The 24,527-nt window shown below is 41.2% G+C and overlaps 1 protein-coding gene across 3 annotated transcripts in view; it reads right to left on the reverse strand.

The window, feature by feature from the left end:
* Positions 1 to 6,903: 6,903 nt before the first annotated feature.
* Positions 6,904 to 24,527, reverse strand: part of ZNF407 (zinc finger protein 407) — a 449,103-nt gene continuing 431,479 nt past the window's right edge. For all 3 annotated transcript variants that reach the window (XM_065582014.1, XM_065582012.1, XM_065582013.1), the window contains one exon: positions 6,904 to 10,589. In XM_065582014.1, the coding sequence (XP_065438086.1) occupies positions 9,226 to 10,589 (1,364 nt within the window). In that variant the 3' untranslated portion in view covers positions 6,904 to 9,225. The remainder of the gene's footprint in view (positions 10,590 to 24,527) is intronic.

A 24,527-nucleotide genomic window follows, 5' to 3' on the forward strand; every position in this document is an offset into this window, starting at 1 on the left:
GGGAAATGGGTGGGGCCAGGGCCTGTGGAGGGTCCTCTTTTTTTATTTGTTAACCCTACAAAAGCAAAACTGGACACAAAGTGTTGGCCTTATAAATTAGAATGTCATGTCTTTCTACCTTTGCCAGGCACACTTGTGTGTGATGGGAACCAGCTATAGTCATAGGCACAGCTTTATTACCAATATATATAAATCAGGGTAACAGTGAATAATCAAGATCTGGTAGTGCACTAGCTGAGCTGGGACTGGCGGGCACCAATGAACCTCATATAGAATCCTGTGACTCAAACATGGCCACCAACCAGTCCTGCAAAAGAGCTGCAAGGCTGGATATTCTGAGGCAGATCGTTTCCCCATGAACTACCTTTTCTCATGCCATTAGACCAGGGATGGGCAACTTTAATGTAGTGGATTTTGTGGCCCTCTACGACAACCCTTTGGCAGGCCTGGGGAGTGACATCGGAGAGGTGCTGCTCCTGGGATGAGTGTGTGGAGGGGGTTGGAGTGCAAGCCCGCCCCACATTCACCCTATAGTCACGGTTCCTGTCCCATAGGGCTGGGCCTGGCTCCCTGCTCCAGCCCATTGGCTCTCATCTCAGTGGCATGTGATGCAAGCATCCGCATGAAGGCAGGTCCCTCCCCACATGATGCCCCGACCCCTTGTGATAAATCTCCTGCTCTGAGCTGTGCCGGGCCAAATAAAATGATCTGGCAGAATGGATGCAGTCCCCAGGCTGCCAGTTGCCCATCCTTGCATTAGACGCAAGCCGCAGTTTATGTTCAGTAGTTCAGCCTCTATTTGTGTTCTGTCTTGTGCGAGCTACAACAGCTTTCTTCTTGTTTCCCTTAACTCCTATCCTTATGCTCAAATTATGAAAGTTTTAAGAGCCTTCTTTGTCCCAGGTTTCACCTCAGACATTTCCAGCAATGTTTCCAACAATGTCAGATTTGATGTCTGTGATGATGTGAAACTCCATCATGGGCTAGCAAGGGTTTAAGACCCAGTTAATCACACTGACGTCACCTGGGCAGTACTTAGGCAGTTACCTGTCAGCCAGAGAAGGCAGGACTAAAGACGGATCAGGTGATAGCCCAGGGGAGGGCAACCTTTTTGGCCTGAGGGCTGCATCGGGTTTTGTAAATTGTATGGAGGTTAGGGGAGGGGGTCGTGGCCAGCCCCCCTCCCCCAGCTGCCCCCCCCTCGGACCCCTGCCCCATCCAACTCCCCCGTTCCCTGACGGCCCCCCCCCCCGGACCCCTGCCCCATCCACAGCCCCCCGCTCCGTCCCCTGACTGCCCCCTGCCGCCCCATCCAACCCCCCCTACTTCCTGACTGCCCCCCCGGGATCCTTGCCCCCATTCAACCCCATTTTCCCCCCGACCACCATCCACACTCCTGCCCCCTGACCACCACCCCGAACTCCCCTGCCCTCTATCCAACCCCCCTGCTCCCTGCCCCCCTTACCGCGCTGCCTGGAGCACCGGTGGCTGGCAGCGCTAGAGCCGCACCGCCCAGCTGGAGCTGGGCCACACCACCACCACCACGCAACACTGAGCAGTGGTTCAAGCCAGGCTCTGCAGCTGCGCTGCCCCAGGAGCTCACAGCCCCGCCGCCCAAAGCATTGCACCGGATGCGGAGCGAGCGAGTTGAAGCTGCGGGGGAGGGGGGACAGCAGGGAAGGGCCGGGGGCTAGCCTCCCAGGCCAGGAGCTCGGGGGCTGGGCAGGATGGTCCCGCGGGCCAGATGTGGCCCACAGGCTGTAGTTTGCTCACCCCTGTGATAGCCTATTTATAAGACCCAGGTGTGAGTGTTCCGTCAAGAGCAGCAAATTCTTGTGAAGGATCCAAGTGCCAAAGGCTATTGCAAGCTAGAGGTCGTAGGAAGACAGAACCGGCGGGGCAGTGCTTGATATCAGAGCTGGGGCAGTGGAGTGCCAGGAAGAGGTGAGCATGGGACCTAGGAGATTCTTTGGGGCTTTGGATATCACTTGGACATTTTGTTACCCTGGAAGGGGTCTTGAACTAGATGCTTCTCAGCTGGAGAGCTGAGTCACGTGCCTAGGCAGATGGCCTACAGGGGTTGCTAGAGTGGGAGAACCCCTGTAAAGCTGTATCTGGAGATGAAGGGCAGCCTGATAGTTAGGGTGCACCATAACTATGTGGAAGGTTTTTTTAGTTTGCTTTTTGTTTGTTAAATCAACACCTATAATTATTGCCCGAAGGAGAAAAGTCTTGTGAGCCCCAGAGCATGTGATAGACACTGCTTTGTGAAAATGAAACCAACCAGGACAGCCCAGACACTCAAACTCAATGGAATGTACCTGGAGAAGTGTAAATGATGATTTGATGTCACTTCCGGCCATCGGTGCACATCCTCTCTGCATATCCTGAGCAGTCCAACGATAGGACTGAATGAACAATCTTCAGTCAGCCAGGTTATTAATGTGAATCCTCTGAATTCAGAAAGAGGCTGAACTAACTGAAATTCTCCAGAGGCTTTTCATTTTTGGTATCTCTGCTAAGGTGAGATACAGAGGTCAGGCATTGGCAATGTGTAGGTAAGGACTGCCACACAGCCAGCATGCATTTATAATAGTTGGAAGCCTTATGCGGCTCTTTGCACTTAAAGCCAAATCTGCAGGTTCTTACTCAGTCCTGACTCCTAATGAAATTTCCACATGGGCTGGACTCAGGAACCCCTCTGAAAAGCCTGTTACACCAACTTGCCAGTGTAAAGTTGTCCTACACTGGCTAGGGAACTGATGAACCACAGGCCATTTGTTGGTGCTGGACTGGCCCAGATAGATTAATCTATTCTGGCCACATCTCTTTAATTATCTCCCTCCAAGTTAATTGTGGATTTTCTATTGCCTTGAACTAGAAATTCTTGTCATGCCACAAACAAGAATTCCCCCTAGCAGATCATGTCCATACTGTATGTCATGATCCTTCAGTGTTTGGTTGGTTCCCTATGGTGGTTCCCCAACTACCCTGACATTCTCCCAATACCACAACTTTCCTGTTCACTCTACTCCCCAGAACCTGAACACTTTGCAGGAACTCTTCTCATCTTATGGGATCATCTAATGGATTCAAGTATTACGTGCATGACCCTGTGACCTCTGAGTACTCACCTAGTTCCTGGATGCATACCACTGCCCTTGTTTTCTGACAACTCTGTTCCTGATTGCTTGTGTTCTAGGAGGCTCCTTTTTGAAGCTCTGGCTGAGAATCAAAAGATTGTACCTCCTAATCCTCAGTTTCTTCCTACTTCACTCTTGCATTGTCCGGTCACAGGCCCCTGGGTGGCCACTTGCTGGGAAGGAAAGATAAAGGGTTACTCACCTGACTGGGTGTCATGTTCTCCAAGAAGCTCTCCTGATGACTCTCACTCTCATCCTTCTGGCCCTTGTGCAGGAGCCTGCAGTTTCGTCTCCCCAAACTCCAGGTAGTGAATGATGTGATGCAGTGGGTTCAACAGAACATCAATTTTTCTGTTTCCCAAGTCTATTTAAATCACCTCCAGAAAGGAAGCACTGGGAGCAGAATACAAGTTAAGTGTACTATGGTTGGAGCTCCCCAAAGCTGGACCAACACATGGTGATACTGCAGCAAAAGAGCTACTGCAGGTTAGCAACAACAGCAAGTAATAATGGGCTGCAAAAGCATGGTGGAAAAGGCATCTTTCTCTTCCCAGTGCTTTCTGTCAGCTTGCTCTCCTAGCCAATCGTAGCCCCCACAATCCTTGGGGGCTCAGTTAATTGTAACCCTCGGGCAGGGAACTGCATTACAATTGGCCATTTGGAATATCCCCAGTAAATGTGTTCCTCCCAGAGGACAGGAATATATTTCAGATATGGTATAGGGCATTATGACGTTGCAGAACATAATCATAGCTTCTTTGTTCAATGTCTCAAATTCAATCCCACTAGTGCCAATTTATCACAGTTCAGTTACGTGATGGACTCCTTTTCATGTGCATGTCCCTACACCTGTCCCCCAAATGCCAGTCTGCCAATTTAAGAAGTATGCAAATATAAACATGAGATGTCCCGAATAGATGCTAAATTGGTACAAACAGACTGGTAAATGGCTGGTCCATTTGGCTATAATGTTTATCCTGGATACAAATTATCTTTTGACAGTGAAAATCCTGTTAAAATTATGTAATTTTGAAAGAATTTGTTAAAAGGTATCTAACATGCAGTCATGGAATAAATTCATTATTCTCGAGCTAAGAGCTTTATGATGGATTTATTTAATTCTTGTGAAAGAAAAAAAGCCGTCCCCGTTTCAGATCTATGAGCTAAATCCTGTGGAGTTACACCAGGGACATATCTGGCCTCATATGACCATTCTTTAACATAGTCTTACCTAGGGGATGAATACATGTATATCTGCATATATTCGTAGAGAGAATATCTTCTACATACATTCAAATAGATATCTTTTAATATCCTCTCAATTTCAACTGCGCCCTTGAAAGTTTTAGCATTATTTATTTCAAATAAGTTTATATGTGTATGATTGATTGAAATCTTGAGCTGCAATTAAGAAAATTGCAGCGGGAACCATTAAAAGGATAGCCTCATTGTCTCCCCTTTCTAAGAAAATGTCAGGTTTCAATGTCACCGTAAAATAACCCAATCACATGCTTGTACACCACACGCACCGATGGAAGTAAGACTAAAACCGTCTGGTGTACTAATTACAAATGACTAAAAATAATGACACACACATAGCAAGAAATTGAGAGGACCCAGTCCTTATTACTAAACTGCCACAGTGTATATACACTGTAATACAGGTTATTGTGAAGCAGCCTATTTAGTAAATATACAAACATTCATCCCCACTTGTAGATTAGTCTGAGTCCCTCCCCCCATCTCTCTCTGTCTCTATGCCCTTTCTTTCTCTCCAATTATAAAGCAGCGCCAGGTTTTCTCATCAGCCATCTCCATGTCTCCAAATGGCTTTTCAGTGTCAGGCCTATCAGGAAATTAACTCATCATGCAGTGACAGCTGCTAATTTTTTCCCCTTACATGTCAGATGGATCGCCTGCTGAAGCTAATAATGAATCACCAATCCCTGATTAGAAGGTGCTTCCGAAACGTATAACTGCCATCTGAGCTAACTTTTTTCTTCATATAAAATGATATCACCCTAGAGGAGTAGAAAACGAATTGTATTCTTCAACAAGATGGAACGGGGTAGGCTGTTTAAGTGAACCGTGTGCTATCTTAAATTATGGGCTAATATTGCACAGTAAAATAAGTGAAAACTCACAGCTCTTTTTTATTTTGCCAAATTAACGACCCTTTTCTGTTACTTAATCCTCTCAGCAGAACTAACTTGGTTTCAAATTTCAGGACTGGCTTTTCTCCTCATCCCTCTCTGCTCTTTATTCTATTTACTGCATTTATGCTCAGGAAATCTACAGAGCTGGAAATGCTGGACTCTCTCTCACATCTCAAAGCTGTTTATTGAGGCACAAGTTTGCACCAACAGCACAAGTTTGCCTTGTACTACTCGGCCAGTGGCTTGAATCCCCATGCTTTCCTGAAGGGGGGCATCCTCCATGCTAGCTCAGGTTCAGTCCTGGCCCAGCCTCAGGCAAAAAACTTCATTGTGTAGCGTTTCCTACAGTGATTATACAATCTGAACCCACTGTCCATAAAGATCACAAATATATTTCTTCCAGGACCTCGCAGTGAACATTTGTGGTATTACGGCAGCATTTATAAATGACAGCAGTGCTTGCAGCATTATGCACAATTCACATGTGTGTACCGCACATCAACTCTTGGCTCTGGCTTGTCTACCTTCCATGGTGAGGTGCAGCTGGTAGTCAGGCAGAATGGGATGTAGCTGTGGGCACTTCTTTTTTTTGTTTTTGTTAAAGGAAATATTTTTCTAAATAGAATTTCCAGCTACCTCTTAGCTCTCATTTCTCCCGAAAGATGGAGCTTGAATTCTTTAGGAGACACGGCCCTGGAAGGTATGTATATATTTAACTCTAAGATGCTGGGGGAAGGTCCTTGCCATCTCTCCTTTCTCTAGTTTATTTGTACAGGAACTTGATGCTTTTCTAAATGCTTTTATTACCTTCACAGTTCACATGATCCAACTTCACTAACAATTATTTGAGATGAGTATCAAAAAGAAATTCAAGCCAGTGGAGAACGTTGGCAGCCATAACATCAGAAGAGAACAAAATGTGTCAGATGTGATATATGAATATGGCATTTTTAACAACTGATCTCATAATGATTTCATAAAGTGCCAAGATTTACCACAAGACAAAACCACCTGAAGTGCTTCAAGCCAAACAACAAAAATACACTCTTAAGAATTAAATGTTACTTGTACTGTTCACAAGCAGGATCCACCCCACAAGACCTTCTGCTAAAGGTGAAAGTTACCCCAGGGTTAGAGGGCCCTTACACCACTTCAGCCCTACATGTCATGCCAAATCTCACTAGCCAGGATAGTGCAAGAGGATGGATAGAAGCATTATTCTTCCCTGAAGACCATACAGTGGCAGCACAATTGCTCTGTGGCACTTCTCAGGGCTAGAATAGTCTCTTTACTGACTGCATCTATGCTTCTGGGGATGAGGGGGAGCGGAATGGCTGGAGGATGCATGGAGTGATACATAGGTGCTGGAACTAGAGGTGCTGGGAGTGAAGAAGTGGTAATAAAAAAAAACCCAAATACATGATTTCCACCAACAGCATCCCCACTATAAAAACTTTTCCAGCACCACCGGTGAGGTACCACTGTCTCCATCCCACTTCCAAATCCTCACAGTTCAGACACCCTGTGTGAGCTCAAGAAACCTTGTTTCCCTCCTGTACATTGGGACAGAGTTGGTGCGTAGGGTCTTGTGTGGACCATATGTACTGGGATGAATTTCACCCTTTATTTCCAATGCCACTAATACATTAATTTGTAAGGCACTAATACATTAATTTGAAAGTGCACATTAAAAAAAACAGTTGTCCTGAACGGGTTGTATGCTAAGAGAGAAGTATTGTTAACCTGGGTTTCTAGGTAATGACAGCACACTGTAGGCTAGTGAATCCTTTCCAGTACTCTCAAGCCCAGAAACACCTCCTGCATAGGGTTTTTTTTTTTTTATGCAAAGGTCTGCTCTTTTCATTGTGCAAACAATGTGATTGCTGGTTTGACACTGCAGGCTACACTGGTTTTATGAAGGATTAAATGCCACCTGAGACATATTTATCCTAAATAAATCACAAATGGTAAACTGCAGCATGTCAGTGTCAACACCCTGTACTGCAGCAGAAAGGTTAGCCATACAGGACTAAGCACAGCTAAGAATTAGCATCCAAGCCGCAAGACCAAAGGCTACAGTTAACAGGAGAAATGATCAAGAAGAAATATTTCCACTGAAAAACATTCAGTTTTTGAACATCTGTGAGAGTCTTGCAGAGGGCCATCATTTTGTAAAGGTCACCTTTATCCTGATAACAAACGGGAGTTGATCCTGTCACTGTTTGCTGAAGACAGTATTTAAGAATAAGTGAACAGCTTGTCACCTCTAAGAAAGATGAGCAAGTCAAACTCAGCTAATTATGAATCTCGGTGTCTAACTTGAAATTTACTTTTTTGGGGGGTCTGACACAGATACAACCTTAACGCTGGGAGGATGGGGGGGGGGGGGGGGATGAAAAGCCAGCAGGATCTTCTAGCTTCAGAGTGAGGCACCTTTTCTATTCAACTCCCTCAGAAAAAACATTTTTTAAACAGTTGCTCCAAGAAGAAACTATTGTTTCACCTCTCCCCAACTTTCTTATACTTGATGATTTTAAGATATTAATCATGATAGGAAATGCAGTTATCTCTAGAGTCTGCTTGGTTTATACCCTAAACACTTAGACAATTATATTAAGCATGCATGAGGCACACTTCAGAAATTAGATTCTTTTATCTTTATCTATCTATCTAGCCAGAGAAAGGGAAAGAGAAAATGCACAGACATAACCGATAGCATTCGTTTCCTGCTGCTGAATGCTACTGTTGTTTATTGCTTAATATTAAAAATCATGATGCTTCTTTTTAATGCTAACATTTTATTTGAAAGAATCCTCCCCCAAAATCCCAACCAAACCCCCTTACCATTTTATATTTTACAATTTCTTTTTTAAAAGAAACAAAAGCAGTTGTATCAAGAAACAAATCTTTTCTACATGAACTTGCATTGAACAGTTGCAGTGTATCCACAACTAGATAACTGACATTCTGGTCTAAGCAAGAAATACAAGGTCACCTTTTTTCTACTTGTTAATGTCAATGTCAGAATTTTCATTAAAAAAATCCCTAACATTTCAAAAAGTCATTCACAAAATGAACTGCAAAATGGTATTTATGTGAAGCACTATTTGTAAGAAAAGCAAAACATTGACAGTGACAATATTTTTCCCCCCAAAATGAACATTTCATATGCAGGACTTTTATATCTGAAATTAAGTTGCAAGTAATAGACATTAAGCTTTTTCTAAACCAAGACAGTTTTTTTTTCTGAATACATGTATCAAGACTTTTCTAAAGTGTAGATTTTAGAGGTCTCTTACACAAAGTCCAATGCAAAACAATGAAAGAGTTAACTATAGTTAAAGAAAAATGATTCTCAGACACAAATTTAGAAAGGGTCATTATGCTGAGATGTTTTTGACCAGGGACATTTTAGAGCAAGACTTTAGAAAACCAAATGTCAGGCTTTCTGCCTTTGAAGAAGACAGGACAACACTTGTAGCATCCAACTTTACTTACAAACTGTCACCTCATATTTTTAACATGTGGTGTGATTTTGGTTTTTTAATTTTTTTGCTCACACAATGTATATGTAAAGTGAAAAAATTATGTTTAGCATAACCACAAAAACAGTCAGATAAGGCATAAACCAGGAAATCACCCTGAACTCACAAAATAATCCAAACCAAACCAGAATCATATCTGACTCATTTGGGTGGGGGAAGGGGAGCTTTAGTCATTTTCTTACTATATTATGCCTGTTAATCATACTCAGATCAAATTTCTGTCCATTGTAACAAGATAATACCTTTTCTGTATACTCTTCCCAGTAGCTGACATTAACCTCACACAGCGAGGCTGGCACCTGGATGGAGGAATAGCATATTATGAAGGTTTTACAAATTAAGTTCCTACATGTGTCTATTAATTTTCCAAGAAACAATTCTTCACGCTTCTTGTAGTTCATTACTATCTCCCTGGCCCTGAATTACTGTTGCTTGGGAGCCACTCTCTGTATAAATGACCATACTAGTTAACTGTTCTCCGGTTCCATCAGGGGATGCGGCTTCAGCATTTATAGCAGTACCAGCTTCCAAAATCTCTTGAGACTCAGCTGTCTCTATCACAGTGTGTGAATACACACCAGTCTCATCCTGTATATCTTGTGGCAATTCAGTTACAATATAATGGGTTGGACCTTCAGAGAAGTTGCCATGTGAATCCCGAACCATGGCTTGAGCTATTTCTTCTGTGACAATGATCTGTGAAATTTCTCCATCAGACTCAACTAAATCCATGTGCTCACTTTGGACACTGAGTGCATGGCTACCAGCTTCTTGCATTATTATTTGAGAGCCTTCTCCAGCCACCATATGCACTGTTCCTTCCTCATTTACAATGACCTGAGTGACACCTTCTTTCATCAGCTGGTCTGCTGCAGCAGTGTCACATACTGCAAACTGTAGTACTCCTTGGACCATTTTCTTGAAGGCAGCTTGAGCTCTCTCCTGAGATGCAATTATAGTAGATGGGTGAATGACCTGTGTCACTACTTCCATCGGTTCTATATCTTCCTGAGTCCCTTGAACTTCATGGAACATTTGTATTTCTTGTGTCTCTGTGTCATTAGAATTATTGGATTGCTCCTGATTTGTCATTTGTAACAACTCTTTGTGACTAGGCCTGGTTCTGTCGAGGAGGCCAGTTTTGTTTTCCACTTCACCCAGCTCTGTTACAGCACAAAGGAGGGCATCTAATGCTGAGGAGGACTCTGGAGGATGTACTGTAGCTTCTGATGTATCTAAAATTTCCTGTCTCATTATCTGTTGCACCACAGCATTACCGGAGTCAGACACTGCATCTATTGGGACAGCCTCCTCCATATCAGTTCCCTCCACAGAGCCTTCTACCACTACCACTTGTGTCGCACTACCTGATAATTGCTCAGTGAGTATTTGTCCCGGAACCAAGCCACTCACATGAGAACCATTTTGACTTGTGGCTATAACTTGCCCATCTTCCGTAATATGCACCACCCTTGCCACCTGACCTGCCATTGCCAAAGTCTGAAGGGTAGCTGCTGCCGTTTCTTCCACAGAGGCATCAATTGCAAAGTCACCATCATATCCTTGAATAATGATAACTTGCTGCACTTGTTCAGCTGATTGGGATTGTCTTCTGTTACTTCGAAGGGCCTTCTCTTTAACTGGAGAAACTTCTCCCAGGGCTGCTGCAGTGAAAGGACTGGTGGTCTCTACAAAGGTCGCTCCCTGACCCTTCAGTCGGCATTCGTAGGACTTGGATACAATGCCTAGGAAATAAAAAAAGTCTGTTAATAGGGAATCATGGCAAATATTTGTAGTTCACTATTTTAAACACAAAAAACTTTCCAATGCAATTTTTAAATTTTCCCTGGCAGAGAGGTGTAATATGCAATTGAACAAAACCAATTTGCATGTTTTCCAATTTATTTATTTATAGAATCCAAATAATTGCTGCTGTTAACAATTCTGTAGAGTACTAACAATCTGAATTTGTTACTTTTAAAACATTCTGTACTAAGCAGCATACAAATAGAGTATACAATTAAAAACCATTAGCACCTTTATGAAAAAAACATATCTGTAGTACTGCTATTTTTGTAATTAATCGTATTTGCCTGTATTACATTAAGCACAGCTGGGTGTGATAATGTGCAACATATCCTTTTCAGTATTCTGATTTTCTTGGTAAATTAAAGGCCATATCTTTGTTTTGATGCGTTAGTTTCCTCCTCATTCCCCCACCCCAATTCCTTCCCCGACACACCTAACTGACATTATTCATTCGTCTAGTTAGTTGGAGGAAACATATAGCCTCACTCTGAACAGTGTATGCCGTAAAAATGCCAGCATGGGAATTGTCTCCTGATTGTTTTCATATAAGAGCTTCTCAATTTACAAGTAAAAAGAGGTTTTTTCCAACTACTGTCTCTGCAAACCGAACCCAGATTTTGAGAGCCATTGCAGCTTCTTGTCCTTCTCATGCTTCATCATCCATGACTAGGGCCCTACCAAAAACTTCATGGCTGTGAAAAATGTGTCACAGACTGAGGAATCTGGTCTCCCCTGTGAAATCTGCCCCGGGGAGGGGCAGGGCTGGGGGCGCCCCAGCCAGGGCTCCTACTGTGCACCAGGCTCCAGCTGCTAGTTCTGGCAGGGCTGGGGAGGGATAGGATTTTCTCTTCTCCTGCATGGGCCATTCCTGGACCAGGTCAGACCCACCTCTAGGAACCTCCCTCAGCTGCAGGAAGCCCTGCACCGCCCGCCCTGCTTCCTGCCCCCATCACTCCTCAGCCACGGGGAGAAGGGGTCACTATACAGGGAGCAGCCACGGAGTTTCATTCAGCTGAGGGAGGTTCCTGGAGGTGGGTTTGACCTCAGTAGTGACCCCTGCAGGAGAAGAGGAAGTCCCGTCCCTCCCCAGCCTGGCTGGGACTAGCAGCTGGAGCCCCCTCTGGTGCACCCTGCCAAAAGAGCCGGAACGGGAGGGTGGGGCAGGGACCATGCCGCCTCACTTTTTAACACTGGCATAATTTGGCATTGCCCCCCAAACTGCAAGTCTCAGGTAGGCACAAAGCAGCCTCAGCAGGGGCTGCACTTTGCGGTGGGGGAGCGGTTATCAGCTGCTCTGTGCCTGGCTTGTAGTTTGGGGGGTGACACCGCCCCTTGCCTCCAAACTACACCCATGTTAAAAAGTGGGAGGCATGGTCTCCGGCCCCCTGGTTCCAGTGCTGGTGGCCCCTCCACTTCTACAAAGGTTCCGGTGCCCTTGCCCCCAATGCTCAGGGGCTAAAGGGGCTTTGGGCTGGCTGTGTGGGGGTGGGAGGTACCACAGGGCCCGGGGTGGTTGCCCACCCATAAGGGCTAGCCCCCCAAAAAGCTATGCTCCACCCCCCCATACCATGTGACCCTCGTGTCTGCGCTGCCCGCTGCTCTTCGCCTGCCCAGCTCTGAAGGCAGTGCCTCCGTCAGCAGCAACGCAGAAGTAAGGGTCATAATACCACAGCCCTCCTACAACAGCCTTGTGACCCCCCTCCACAACTGTCTTTTGGGTTGGGATCCCCATGGTTATAACACCATGACATTTCAGATGTAAATATCAGAAACTGTGAAATTGTAAATTGACATTTTTAAAACCCTGACCATGAAATTGACCAAAATGGACTGGGAACTTGGTAGGGCCCTACCAACGACCAAGGTTCTGCAGGCCAAATGATGCCCTAGTTACAGCTGTTCAACCCCACTGTGTTGAAAATACAACCTCACTGATACCGTGCAGCCCCCCTTGCCTTCGGTGCAATTGCACAGGTATAGTTGACTGGATCTTCTGTGGATGCAGAAGATGGACTAGAATTCAGCTCACTCTCACTTAGCTATGTGGGCTGTGCAGGGCTAACAGGTGCAAAAAAAGCAGTAAAATCTTATTTTCGTCACAAAAGAGAGCAGCCAGGACTCTGAATGTATGCAAGGAGCAGGCCTGTTGTGCAGGAGGGCATCGTTTTTACATTTCGGAGTAGACCTTCACTTTCAGTTGCTGATTCTTTGAGCCAGTAAGTAGTAGGTGCTAATGAATGTCACGGTTGTTTTCCCACCTCAGAGTCCAAGCAAGTTGCTCCGTGACCTGGCCTTGGAGAATTCAATCGTCCAAAGTGCTGAGCCCATTGGTCCTAGACCCATAAAACACTGAAGCGTGTGCTTAAAGACAAAGAGAAGAATTTCTTAAAGTTAAGCACATGCTTAGGTGCTTTCCTGGATCAGGGCCAAAGTGCTTAGCACCTTGCAGCAGCACCAAGCCTCAACAGCATGAAATACTAAGGTTAAGATCAAGCCAGGATCTCATACACATCAAGATAGTACTTGTGCCCAAAAGACTGGGCTGTAGATGATCTATTATTTTTTAAAACTTCAAAGCTTTGGCTGGATAATTACACTACAGAACACATGCATGAAGTCTGTTAAACTGAGACTGCAGATCAGCTTCAGGAATCTAAACTGGAGTTAGACAAGCTTCGTCATCTTAGCTTGCAAGGCAGGAGGGAGCTTTAATGGTTATTTTTGGAAAGGAAAATTAACAACTTAAACTGTTAAGTATTTCCAAATGATATTGCATGATTGATCTGGCACATGCTATTGAATTAAATTTTGGCAGGGATAAGCTATGGTGGTATCACTGTTATTTATCCTGTTATGTTTTTCTCTCTGTGGGCACTGACATACACAAGACTCCCAAACAAGAGAAAAATAGGAGGCAGAAATCAGTATCAAAGGATAATTATCAAAATAATCTTAACATGTCCATGTTTCATAATCACATAGGAGTAATTAATTCACTCAGGAGTCTTCTTTGTTGACATGATACAAGATGGGTCTTGCAGTGATATGGCATGAAATCAAACTAAATCTACAAATCACAAGTATTCATTGGATATAGCAGAAAACACACCATCATTACCCTCAGAAAAAGGTAATTTAGGTACAGTAGAGATCATACTGTCATCACACTTAGGGAAAGGTCCAGTTTATGGGGGGAGGAAAGAAAAAGAAATGCTTCTTGTTCTTAGCCTCTAAAATAAATGCTGTATCTGTGAATCTATGCAACTCCAGTCTTTACTCTGCAATTGAATGGGAAGTCTCTTGGGTGTAGAGTTATCCAGTGAATTCCTTGCAGCACTGATAATTACGCCATTCTGACTGCTTACTTAATCTATTTGAATCCAGAGGTGAGTTAAGCCACTTCCTGACCATTAAAGTAAACTACATGGGTAAATACTGCTGTCACAAAGGGGGTGTGATGAAGCTTAACTACACCAACATCTTAACCTCAGCTCGGTGCAACCCCAGCTATTCCATCACAGTTCATAAATGCGATTGCAGGTCCATCTTTTGATTCAGCAATTTAATAACTTCGAGTGCTGTCAGTACTGCTTTGAAAAATGGCTCCTATAAAATGTAACAGCCTCAATCAGATTGTAAAAGATTCACCCACTGAAGATTCTTCCATTTCAACTATAATGAATTAATGTTGAGCTATGTAGAAGTTCAAGTGTCATTTAAACTAATGTGACTCTCCACTGCAACTTTAAATTTTAACTGGACTATGACCAAGAATTTACTGAGAACATCAACTTCAATTTTAGTGATCTTCATGGTAAATACGAATTGTATACTTCATAGGTTTTCTTTGTTTTGAAAGTGAAGAGCCAAATAGGGGAGATATTTAGGAAACAGTATGTTTTAAGGATTAGTTGCTATTATGACTTTGGGACAATACAGCTGTATAATGGGCACTGCTATTCAACATAATATTTTTACATTGTGTAAAGAAAATGTCACATTACTCGACTGTATCAAGCAGCAAGTCACTTGTGTTACTAAAAACAAAAAAGGAATGGGGGGGGAGGGGAAGCTTTGATTGTCATGCCAAACACAAGCTAAAATACAAACGTACATTCATATTAGGAAAACTAAACTTGCTGCTGATAGTATGTCATTACAAATTGAAAAAATACACAAATAAACATTCAAAGGACAAAACAATGATGCAAGAGCTCATATTCAGAAAAAAATTGCAAAGAGGTGTTTCATATCTAGGGGTGCAATGATCAGAGAACTGGTTTCTTTCCAAGAAGCCTGTCATTTTAACAGAGACATTATTTATCAGCTGGAGTTCTCAGTGATTGTTTTTTTTTATTTGAAAATGTCAAGATTTTAGACATTAAATCCATATTTCCAGGTTATTTTAATTCTCCGAGAGCACAAACTCCCCCAAATATGGCTAAAAGATAGGCTTTCATGTTTAATATGCTTTTGGGAAACTACAAATAGGGTTTAGTACTTTTTTTTTCTTTTACTCAATACCTGACTTCTTTCTTTTGTGTGTGTGTGTGTTATTCTTTTGTTACTGTCATCATTTTTCCCCACAGAATAAATATCTTATTCTTTTGTTAAGCTTACATTTAATTAAAATGTACAGGATTTGTGCAGTAAACTCGAATGAAACAAATAAAACAAGGGCCCCTCTCTTGAAGGCATACGTTGTGAATGAAAAATGTCATTACAGACTAAAAAATTTTGCAGTAAACAGGGCCTACAGAGAGAAGTTTCCCCCGTAATGACATCCATAAAATACACAAATGGCACTTTTAGTACCATCCTGAATATGGCATTTTCTGTGCTCTACACACAATCTAAATGGTTTGATCATAGAGCATAATACTCCATTGGGTTTATAGAACAATCAATGTTCCATAAAATGATGTATTTATCCAATAGAAGGCTCAGCAGTTACTGGTGTATGACATTGTAGGACACTGGCTTTGTACTTTCAGCAGCACACATGCTGGCTGTAAAACTTATCTAACACTACTTCAACAACTTCATCTCATCTGTGTCAAGTAATTTGTTGAAGCCTCAGCTTGGTTTAAAAAAACTTGTAATAAAAATTCATAGAATTTTCAAGAGAATGAAAGCTGATGACAATAGAAAGGTCACATTGTGTCTCTACTAAAGGGGTCAAGGGTCATTTGCAGTTCTAAAACAGAAAGTAGATTTCATGCATCGTGTAGCAGATAAAGATGGCATTAAAGAGACTTGTCTCAGAAAGAAATGCGTAATGCGTTAGGAAAGTCTGTGCTAATATTGTATGTAAACCACTACTTTGCTCTCAACGGGCGTTCCTTTAGATTTCTAAGCCTTTTCCAAAAGTTGTATTAAGTGGTTTTACACAGTGACACTAAGCCTAACCTACCCGTCACAATGCACTCACTAAAAACGAGGTATTAAATTGTAAATGAAATAATGGGCTGGGTTGTTATGACAATGGAAATTATCTGTGTTTGTATAGTAACATATAGAGTTATTTTTCCTGATACTGTTAAACTTTTGTAGGGGCCGAAATGGAGCATCATATTCAACAATGGCTAATTTTTGTGTACTTCAATTTCAAGGTACACCTCTACCTCGATATAACGCTGTCCTTGGGAGCCAAAAAATCTTACCGCGTTATACTGAACTTGCTTTGATCCGCCGGAGTGTGCAGCCCCGCCCCCCCGGAGCACTGCTTTACCGCATTATATCCGAATTCATGTTATATCGGGTCATGTTATATTGAGATAGCGGTGTACGCTTTATCCACAAATACAAATATTTAATATCTATTTAAATGAAACCATATTATTCAAGAATGCAAACAAGTCAGAACTACCTTTTAACATAAAAAAATGTGACATGTCTCTCATGTGAAATTCAGTAAAATTCCATGATATTCAATGAAATATAGCCTTTCAGAAATTTTAAAAGATAAATGAATTAACTCTACAACAACCATCACCAATAGTTTTGCAAGTCAAATCAATATCAATAATTGCACTAGTAATTGGTTCCTTTTCTTAGACAATAATTGTCTAAATGTTAGTACAATATATTGTATGATATGGTATATCAACTATTCAAAGTCAAGGTTGAATAATTTAGGGATGATCAAACTCCCCTAAAAGTCCAGAGGACGTCTCCCACTGACTTTAATAGGAGATATATCAGGTCCTTGATGTACAGTGTATTGATGCATGCTCACAACAATAAAAACATTTTCTTTGTAAACCACTATTTTCATTCATTTAAACGTAGTGTATGAATTGGTGTGTGGTGTCCCATTTCTGAAGATTAAAAACAAAAATTGGTTTGGCTTGACTTTTCACAGATGCCTATCTCTGCTCTTTAAATACAAACCCAGCTCTCTTTATTCTTTTGTAGGTCTATGGTCCAAAACAGACATATGAGCCAACGTTTTCACACCTGGGTGCCTAAAGTTAGGCAACTTAATAAAAGAGGCCTGAAAGTGCTGCTGAGAAGCTCCCATTGAAGGGAAGTGAAAATCTGGACATTTTTATTGGGCAGTCTAAACATGGACTTAGGTAGTTTTAGGCAACTGGTCAACATTTTGGCTTTTATATCTTATATTTAGGATATAAAGAAACTAATTAAACATATTCCTAATGGTTATCATTTGAAACTCCGTTAATGCACATTGGCAGTCACTATTTTTGTCATCCTAAACATTTGTATTCATATTAATTGTTTCACTGATATGAAATGATGTAAGTTGGTAAGAATGTGTTACATAACCTTGCGTACAGGGGCCATTACAGTGTTCTGACATGAAGATTCCGTATACCTAAATTAAAATTTACAATGTGGGTTAAACCAAACTATTTGTAATCTATGTAAATATGTGTGAACATAATAAACCAGAATGGCTTTGCAGAAGCTATGATGTTCAGGAAGACAGTATATACTTGTAACATAGTCCAAATAACTCCCTATACAGTGGGCCATACCAACTCCATAAGAAACATAAAAATATATCAAAGAATTTAAAACTCATACAATGCAAATGTCATGAGATATTTTCCACTTTTTTAAACCATAAAAGATAATTAAATAACAAAAACAAATTTCAAATACTATTAAGAAGTCAATATAAACCTAAAAAGCAAAATTTGTGCTTAAGGTTGAGACTCAAAATATCCTCCAAGGCTTCTAGTTTTCCCTTCAACCCACTCTATTGTGTTTAGATATTTCAAGGTCTCCCAAGAATTGCTTGAGTACAGGATGATGTTTTAACCTTAAAGGTGGCTTAGAAAGTAGAGCATGCCCTCTCCTGCTACTTTAAAGTGTATAAGGACTCTGCCTGAACTGTTTTTTTAAGTTCATAAATTAAATGGGGATGGAGTTTCCTGCTTGTATTTTTATGTCTTATCTATCTTGGAAGGATCTATGGCAATTAAGAAACTAGTGCGATGAGAGCCAAAGGCTAAGAGCTGAGCAATTCAGAAGGGAAGGGATTTTTAGTCAGATTGTTTAAACACTTTGTTTTGTGTTTGGCTTTGTTTACCTCCAGTGCCTACTTTACCCTTGGGAAAAGGCTTTCTTTATTAAAGTTCTAAAATCTCTGTCCCTGCACTTAAAGGCTGAGAGCTAATCTTACACATCTCTTGAGGCCCCTTTAATGTTCTTCACCAAACTTAGGAGAGACCAAAAACACTTTTGGAAAAACAGAACAAAACCAACCTTTCAGATCTTTCTACATTACAAAACAATAAGGACACACATCCAATTTTTTAATTAAAAATCCTTTACAAACCACCTTTAAACCTGCACACTCTGATCTAAACAATGGCAATTATGCACAAAAAAACTCCACTGATCATGACAAGAATATACTGTTCCAAAACCAGAATCTCACATAAGGTAAGCCACATAATAATTGAGATGTCTTGTGGACCAACCTTCCCTACTATTCCCAGATTAAGCAACCCAACTCTCCCTACTTCCCATTTGTGATTTTGCAAGTTATCTTCTCCACTTGGATTTGGGATCATATAACATTCTTGTGGCAACTTCAGCAATTGCCTATATGGAAAAGTAATATTAGGAAAGTACTCAGTGTAGTTTGCTAGCTCTTCTGATGCAATGTAGCAGCTGGAAACAAAGAAGAGGGCCAGCACAGCCAGTTCTTTGCAGACTGCCTCCAAGTGCTGCATTAGCCACAGTTGGGGAACAAGGGACATAGAGGTTATCTAGTTTTTCTACTCCAACCCCTTCACTGCAGCTGGAAAGGGCATTTGTCTCAACAGCACTTTTAAACCATAATCCAGACTTCAGGATGTACCAGCTATGCTTGGCCAAATTGGAGGACTATATTTCTTGGACACAGCCAGCATGTCAGGCAGCATCAAAAGTATAAAAGCACTGTAATTTCTATCCTGTGGTTAGGTATCAAGTGACTGGAAAATCCACCCAGATTTTTTTATTGAGCTAATTCCAGATCTTATTTATTTCATAACACAAAGTTATGGATCACCATTGATCATTAGTATCTCAACAGGGTTTTATGGTTTTCAAGTATATACACAATTTGAGCCTGGTCTTGCAATCTTTTATTTATCAAGGGCTATGTCTACACTGCACTTTCGTCGTTAAAACTTTTGTCGCGCAGGGATGTGATAAAAACACCCCCTCCCCCCGAATGACCAAAATTTTAGTGTTGAAAAGCACTGGTGTGGACAGAATATGTTGTTGGGAGCCGTGCTCCCGGTGACGAAGCTACCACCCCTTGTTGGGGGTGGTTTTATTTTGTCGCCTGGAGAGCTCTCTCCCGGCAACGAAGAGCGGCTACACTGTGTGCCTTACAACGTGGCTGTAGCAGCACAGCCGCACTGTTGTAAGGTGCGCAGTGTAGACATAGCCAACATGAGTGCTTACTGCGATGGTTAGTCTCAACCGCCAAAGGGACTAACCAGGTAGCTGGCGCAATGTGTCATGTTGGCCCTGGGGATTAAGAATTCTCAAGACTGAGTAGCCCCTTCTAGTATTCGATGTACATGTATGTAACTCGAAAAAGAACTGACACACAGGATACCTAACATAAAACATCTCAAAAGAATTGGTATACTTTTAAAATTAAATGATACAAAGGACAGTATATTACTCTAGCAGACCACAGAAATAAAATCAATAATACTTATTTTTCATTCTTTTGATTTGCACACTCATTCAGTAAAAAAGGAACACCTGTTCATTGCTTGAGGGTGCTTCTTGACACACTTGAAAAGCACAGCAGCTTTAGGTGAGACTGTTCGGTGCTAAATAGAACAATAAGTTTCCCTAATTATTTTTTTCTAGGTAAGGCTACAGAAACTATCACTTATTACTTGGTAGTCATATTTGTGTTTCATTTATAAATGCAACTATGTTACAGAGTATTGTCATATCTTTCCGGAGTAAATTACAGGAAATAACCCATTTGTCTTCATTGTAGACACTTTTGCATGTATGATAGAAAACAAACCGCTATTCAATAACTGCACAGAGGCACCATTAAAATCAAATTTACAGTAAACAGAACCTGCAGCTGGGGTAAAACACTGGCTGTTAGTATTTTAATTATCAGCGAAGCTTTCGGAGGTCTAACATCTGCTCATAGCCAAATGACAGCAGCTGCTTGTGTACACTTAAAACAATGTGAATTTCTTCTATAAATATTAAAACAAATCGCATGTTATGTGTTCATCACAGCTATATTCCTATTAAGCTGGTTATATCTATAGGGCATTTTGAACTTCTTTCTTGTGGCAAATTCATAAAGGGCTGACCTCTTCAAAAGAATGAGAGCCAAAGACAGGAAAAATACTTGAGTCTGTAAATTGAAAATGTTTAGAGACAGTACTAGAGGTCACCCTCTGCCAAGATGTTACCAGTAAATGCTAACAAAACATCAGCAATAAGTTTTGATCATTGTGCTCTGTAGTAATTTCAAGGACAGGACTCCTCAGAATGCACAGCGTCAGGTGTTTAAAGATGGATTGTACTAGAAATAGATAGCAATTTAAAGCATTATTTAGTTAAGCAAACTGTCCTATTTCAAATATTCAAACTATTTGAAGAGAGGAGTGTATAGTGACTGTCATTCTGCTTTACAGACTTCACCAACATTGCACTGGCAAGAGCATCCATATAGTTGGAGGTGATCTGTGGGGAAGGAGGAGCTATGTTGTGGGTGAGTGTTGGGAAAAGGTATATGAGGTTTGGTGGGAGGTTGCTAGTTAGGATAAACTTTACAGCCTGGGCTGGGGGTTCTTCACTTGTATACCAGATGCAGTAGATGTGTCCCTTTGATGCTTCCACATGCTGGGGAGAACTGATTTTATCAGGATTCTGTTTCTGTGGTAGTGGGCGGGGGAAGACAAGGCAAGAAAAAGAATGACATCACACACTAATTACTATAATAGGTGAAAACAAAGGGTGAGATGTTGAATCTTGATTCCTTTGATTTTACCTTGCAACAATTCCCAGAAACAAAGTGTGGCTATGAACAAAGATCCAGTTCTTTGTCTTGAGGGTGCCCAATGCAAGGCCTGTGGCCAATACATTTATGAGTCATAGATTTTAAACCCAGAAAGCACCAGTACTATCATCCAGTCTGACAGCCAAAGTTGATACCACCCCACGATTTGAAAAAAGGATGAACCCCTTGACTTTGCATATGTAACCAATATGCTGGATCCACTGCTGGTGCAGTTGTCCCCTGAATAGGTATATGGTTCAGCATGAGATGAAGTGAGATCTTAAAGGGGCAGCTGTTGGAGATGGATGAAACTAGTGAGTTTCTTGGAAGCCTTCAGGGAAAATGTTGTTAATCTGATTGACCGGTCTATTGACGATTTGGTAGGACTTTATAATATTTTTTTCTGTGCTATTGCTACAATGGCCCCTAAATGCCCTATTCGCCAGTTTCACCCTCACAAGGCACTGAGAACTGCAGCAAGTTAAGCAAAAGAGTGTACACTGCCAAAGTGGGAAATCTTAGGCTGAATCTGACTGATGAATACATGGATTTTTTAACATCATATGCTGCAACCGTGTGGGAGGTAAATAAAGGGTCCTTTCCCTTCACTATAGCATCTGCAAAGTTATGCACAGTGACATTGGTCAAGATCCTGGTTATTCCTAGCTGCTTCCACTCAGCTCCAAAGTTGTGGTTTTTTGGCTATGAAGAATTTTTATATTACATTGTAGATAAAAGCACTCATCACTGATGAGCTAGAAGAGGCGTTCACAGATTATACTAAACTGGGAGGAGTCACCAACACCAATAAGGACACAGAAGGAACCTAAATAAATTAGAAACAGGAGTATAAAATAACAACATGATATTCAGTTTGCAACAAAGCAAACTAATACACGTGGGGAAAATAAACCTGAAACATAGATATTCAGTTGGAAGGGGAAAAAACAAAAGAACAAAAAACAAACAAACAAAAAACCTTGAAAACTCTAATGCTGAAAGAGACCTAAGGGTGATAGTGGACAGCAAATTAGACTTTAGTTTGTAACATGATATGGCAGCAAAAAGGCCAGTGCAATTTTGGATTACATACTCAAAGACATCATGTCACATAGCAGATCATTAATAAGTCCACTCTGTACAGGTCTAGTACAACTACACCTGAAATATACTACTCATTTCTCAGCACCTCTCTTTACTAAAAAGATATGGACAAACTGGAGACAAGTTTTCAGAAATGAGCAGAAAAATAATTAAAGGGCTGACTTACATGGAAAGGTTAAAAGATCTAAATATATGTATCTCAGCAAAGCGATGACTAAGGGTCATGCAGACATGATAAGAGTCTACAGTTTTTGAAGGGTGTAAACCCCAAGGAGAGATGGGGATTATTTTCTCCCCCTATAGAGAGTGAGCACAATCGGATTTGACAGAGGGACTAAAGAATTCAAGTTGAATAGCTGAAGGAAAAAGTGAACAGAATGAATAATGGAAATCAGAGCTAGAGAAGGCCCATTAGGTTATCTAGACCTTCCAGCTGCCAGTATGGGACTGTTCCTGTGGTGGTATGAATTTACTGCACAGCAGCTAGGAGATGATTTAATCTGAGTTATTACTGCTTCTAGAGTAGTTCTATAAAATTCCTGTGAAACAAGGCAAGTTATTGTTCAGTAACTACCCAATTAACTTTTGTCATCAATGTACCTCTGAACTAAAGCATTCCCTTTGAACATGGTGCCTAACTGCCTTGCTTCCTCACATAACAAAGAATTTGGAATGGCTGCCAGTCATCTGGACAAGACTCTCATTCAAGCATTCATTGGTGAGCAACCCTTGCCACCGATGTCATGTCACTTCACTGACCCTTTGTTACAATTTCCCTTTCTAGGGCCTATCTAAGATAGGAAGATAGGTAGCATTTTAACATTTATTAGCAAACATGTTTTAATTATCCATTTTTAAACACCACTTAGCTCCCAGTGTAGATAGTGCTGTGTAAAGATGTCAAACCCTGTCTATACTAGGCATTAACTAGTGCTTAAAAACATGTTAATTAAAGCATTTTAGCTAGCACATTGTAAACCACCTATTTTCCTAGTCTAAACCTACCCTTAAAGCGTTGCATGGTGTAATCACACCCCAACACCGGTGCAGCTAAACCAGTGCAAGCTACATTACTAGTGGTAATGTATGAAGGCGTCAGGTGTTTTTACTGCCATGTCATGAAAACATGTGGAACTGTTGCTGGAATATGGTACAAAATTTTCCAATGTAACAGATAAGGCCTTAGAAAGAAATGTATACAGTTACCTAAACATTTCTAAAACTAGTGCTAAAAAACAAAAGACAAGATTTAAAAAAATATGTGACCTGATTTTCTGAAGCGCTGACAAATCAACAGCTCTCACTAACATTCATGTTAAAGTCTTCTAGTTTCAATGTCTTTTTTTGCCTCCTTCAAACTGAAAATCAGCTTTGTTTAAAAAACCCAAACATGATTGTAGCACTTTTGTTTATAATTGACCTACAGCTACCCTTTAATTGTTTTCATTCTTAAATTTAAAGTAATACACTATTTTACTCACAAAAAGCAGCTGCTGTCCTAGCATGGTAACTACAGTTCATAAAACAATTAGGAGGCATTTTAGTAATGTTGTCTTCTAGGTGTGTGGGATTCTATGAATTAGTCCTTTCCTAAGTCCAGGTACAGATGGACAAAATGCACAAAAAGAGCCACTGTAGTCTGTCATATCAATGATCTATAGATTAAAGCCTTTCTGAGCATACATTGACATCACAGCTCTGAAGCAACCATTATGAATACTAGCCTTGGGTTACGTGGAGATTTCATAACTATACCTTTCTATGCATACTGCAGTACTTCAAAATTTGTTGAGGTTCACCAGGGCTTGGTGTACTTCGATGTAACTTTAAGCATCCTTAAAACACCCCAGGCATTCTCTCAGATACTTCCATTGAAATCAGAAAGATTCTAAAGGAACTGTTATCTCAATGACATATAAAATTTCTTTATAAAAAGTAAAAAGGAAATTACACATGCAGACATTTACACAAAAGTAACTTAGACTGTACTGGTAACCTAAGATGACAAGTCCAAGGAAATCCAGTTTTAAGTCTAGTAATTTTATCTCTAACACATCCCTGTGCCCAGGTGTTGCTCTCACAACAGAATATAGCTTTATTCTAAAAATTGTAATACCCGTGTACCTAAAACAAGGCTCCTAAATACAGATTTAGACATCAAAAAAACCTGGCCTGCTTTCCAGAGGTACTGAGCACATGCACTTGCAACTAAAAGCTGTGCATTTTAAAAAAATAGTGGTATTTATCTAGTTATATGACC

The sequence above is a fragment of the Chrysemys picta genome, chromosome 2 (genome assembly GCF_011386835.1).
Source record: "Chrysemys picta bellii isolate R12L10 chromosome 2, ASM1138683v2, whole genome shotgun sequence".
Classification (NCBI taxonomy): domain Eukaryota; kingdom Metazoa; phylum Chordata; order Testudines; family Emydidae; genus Chrysemys; species Chrysemys picta.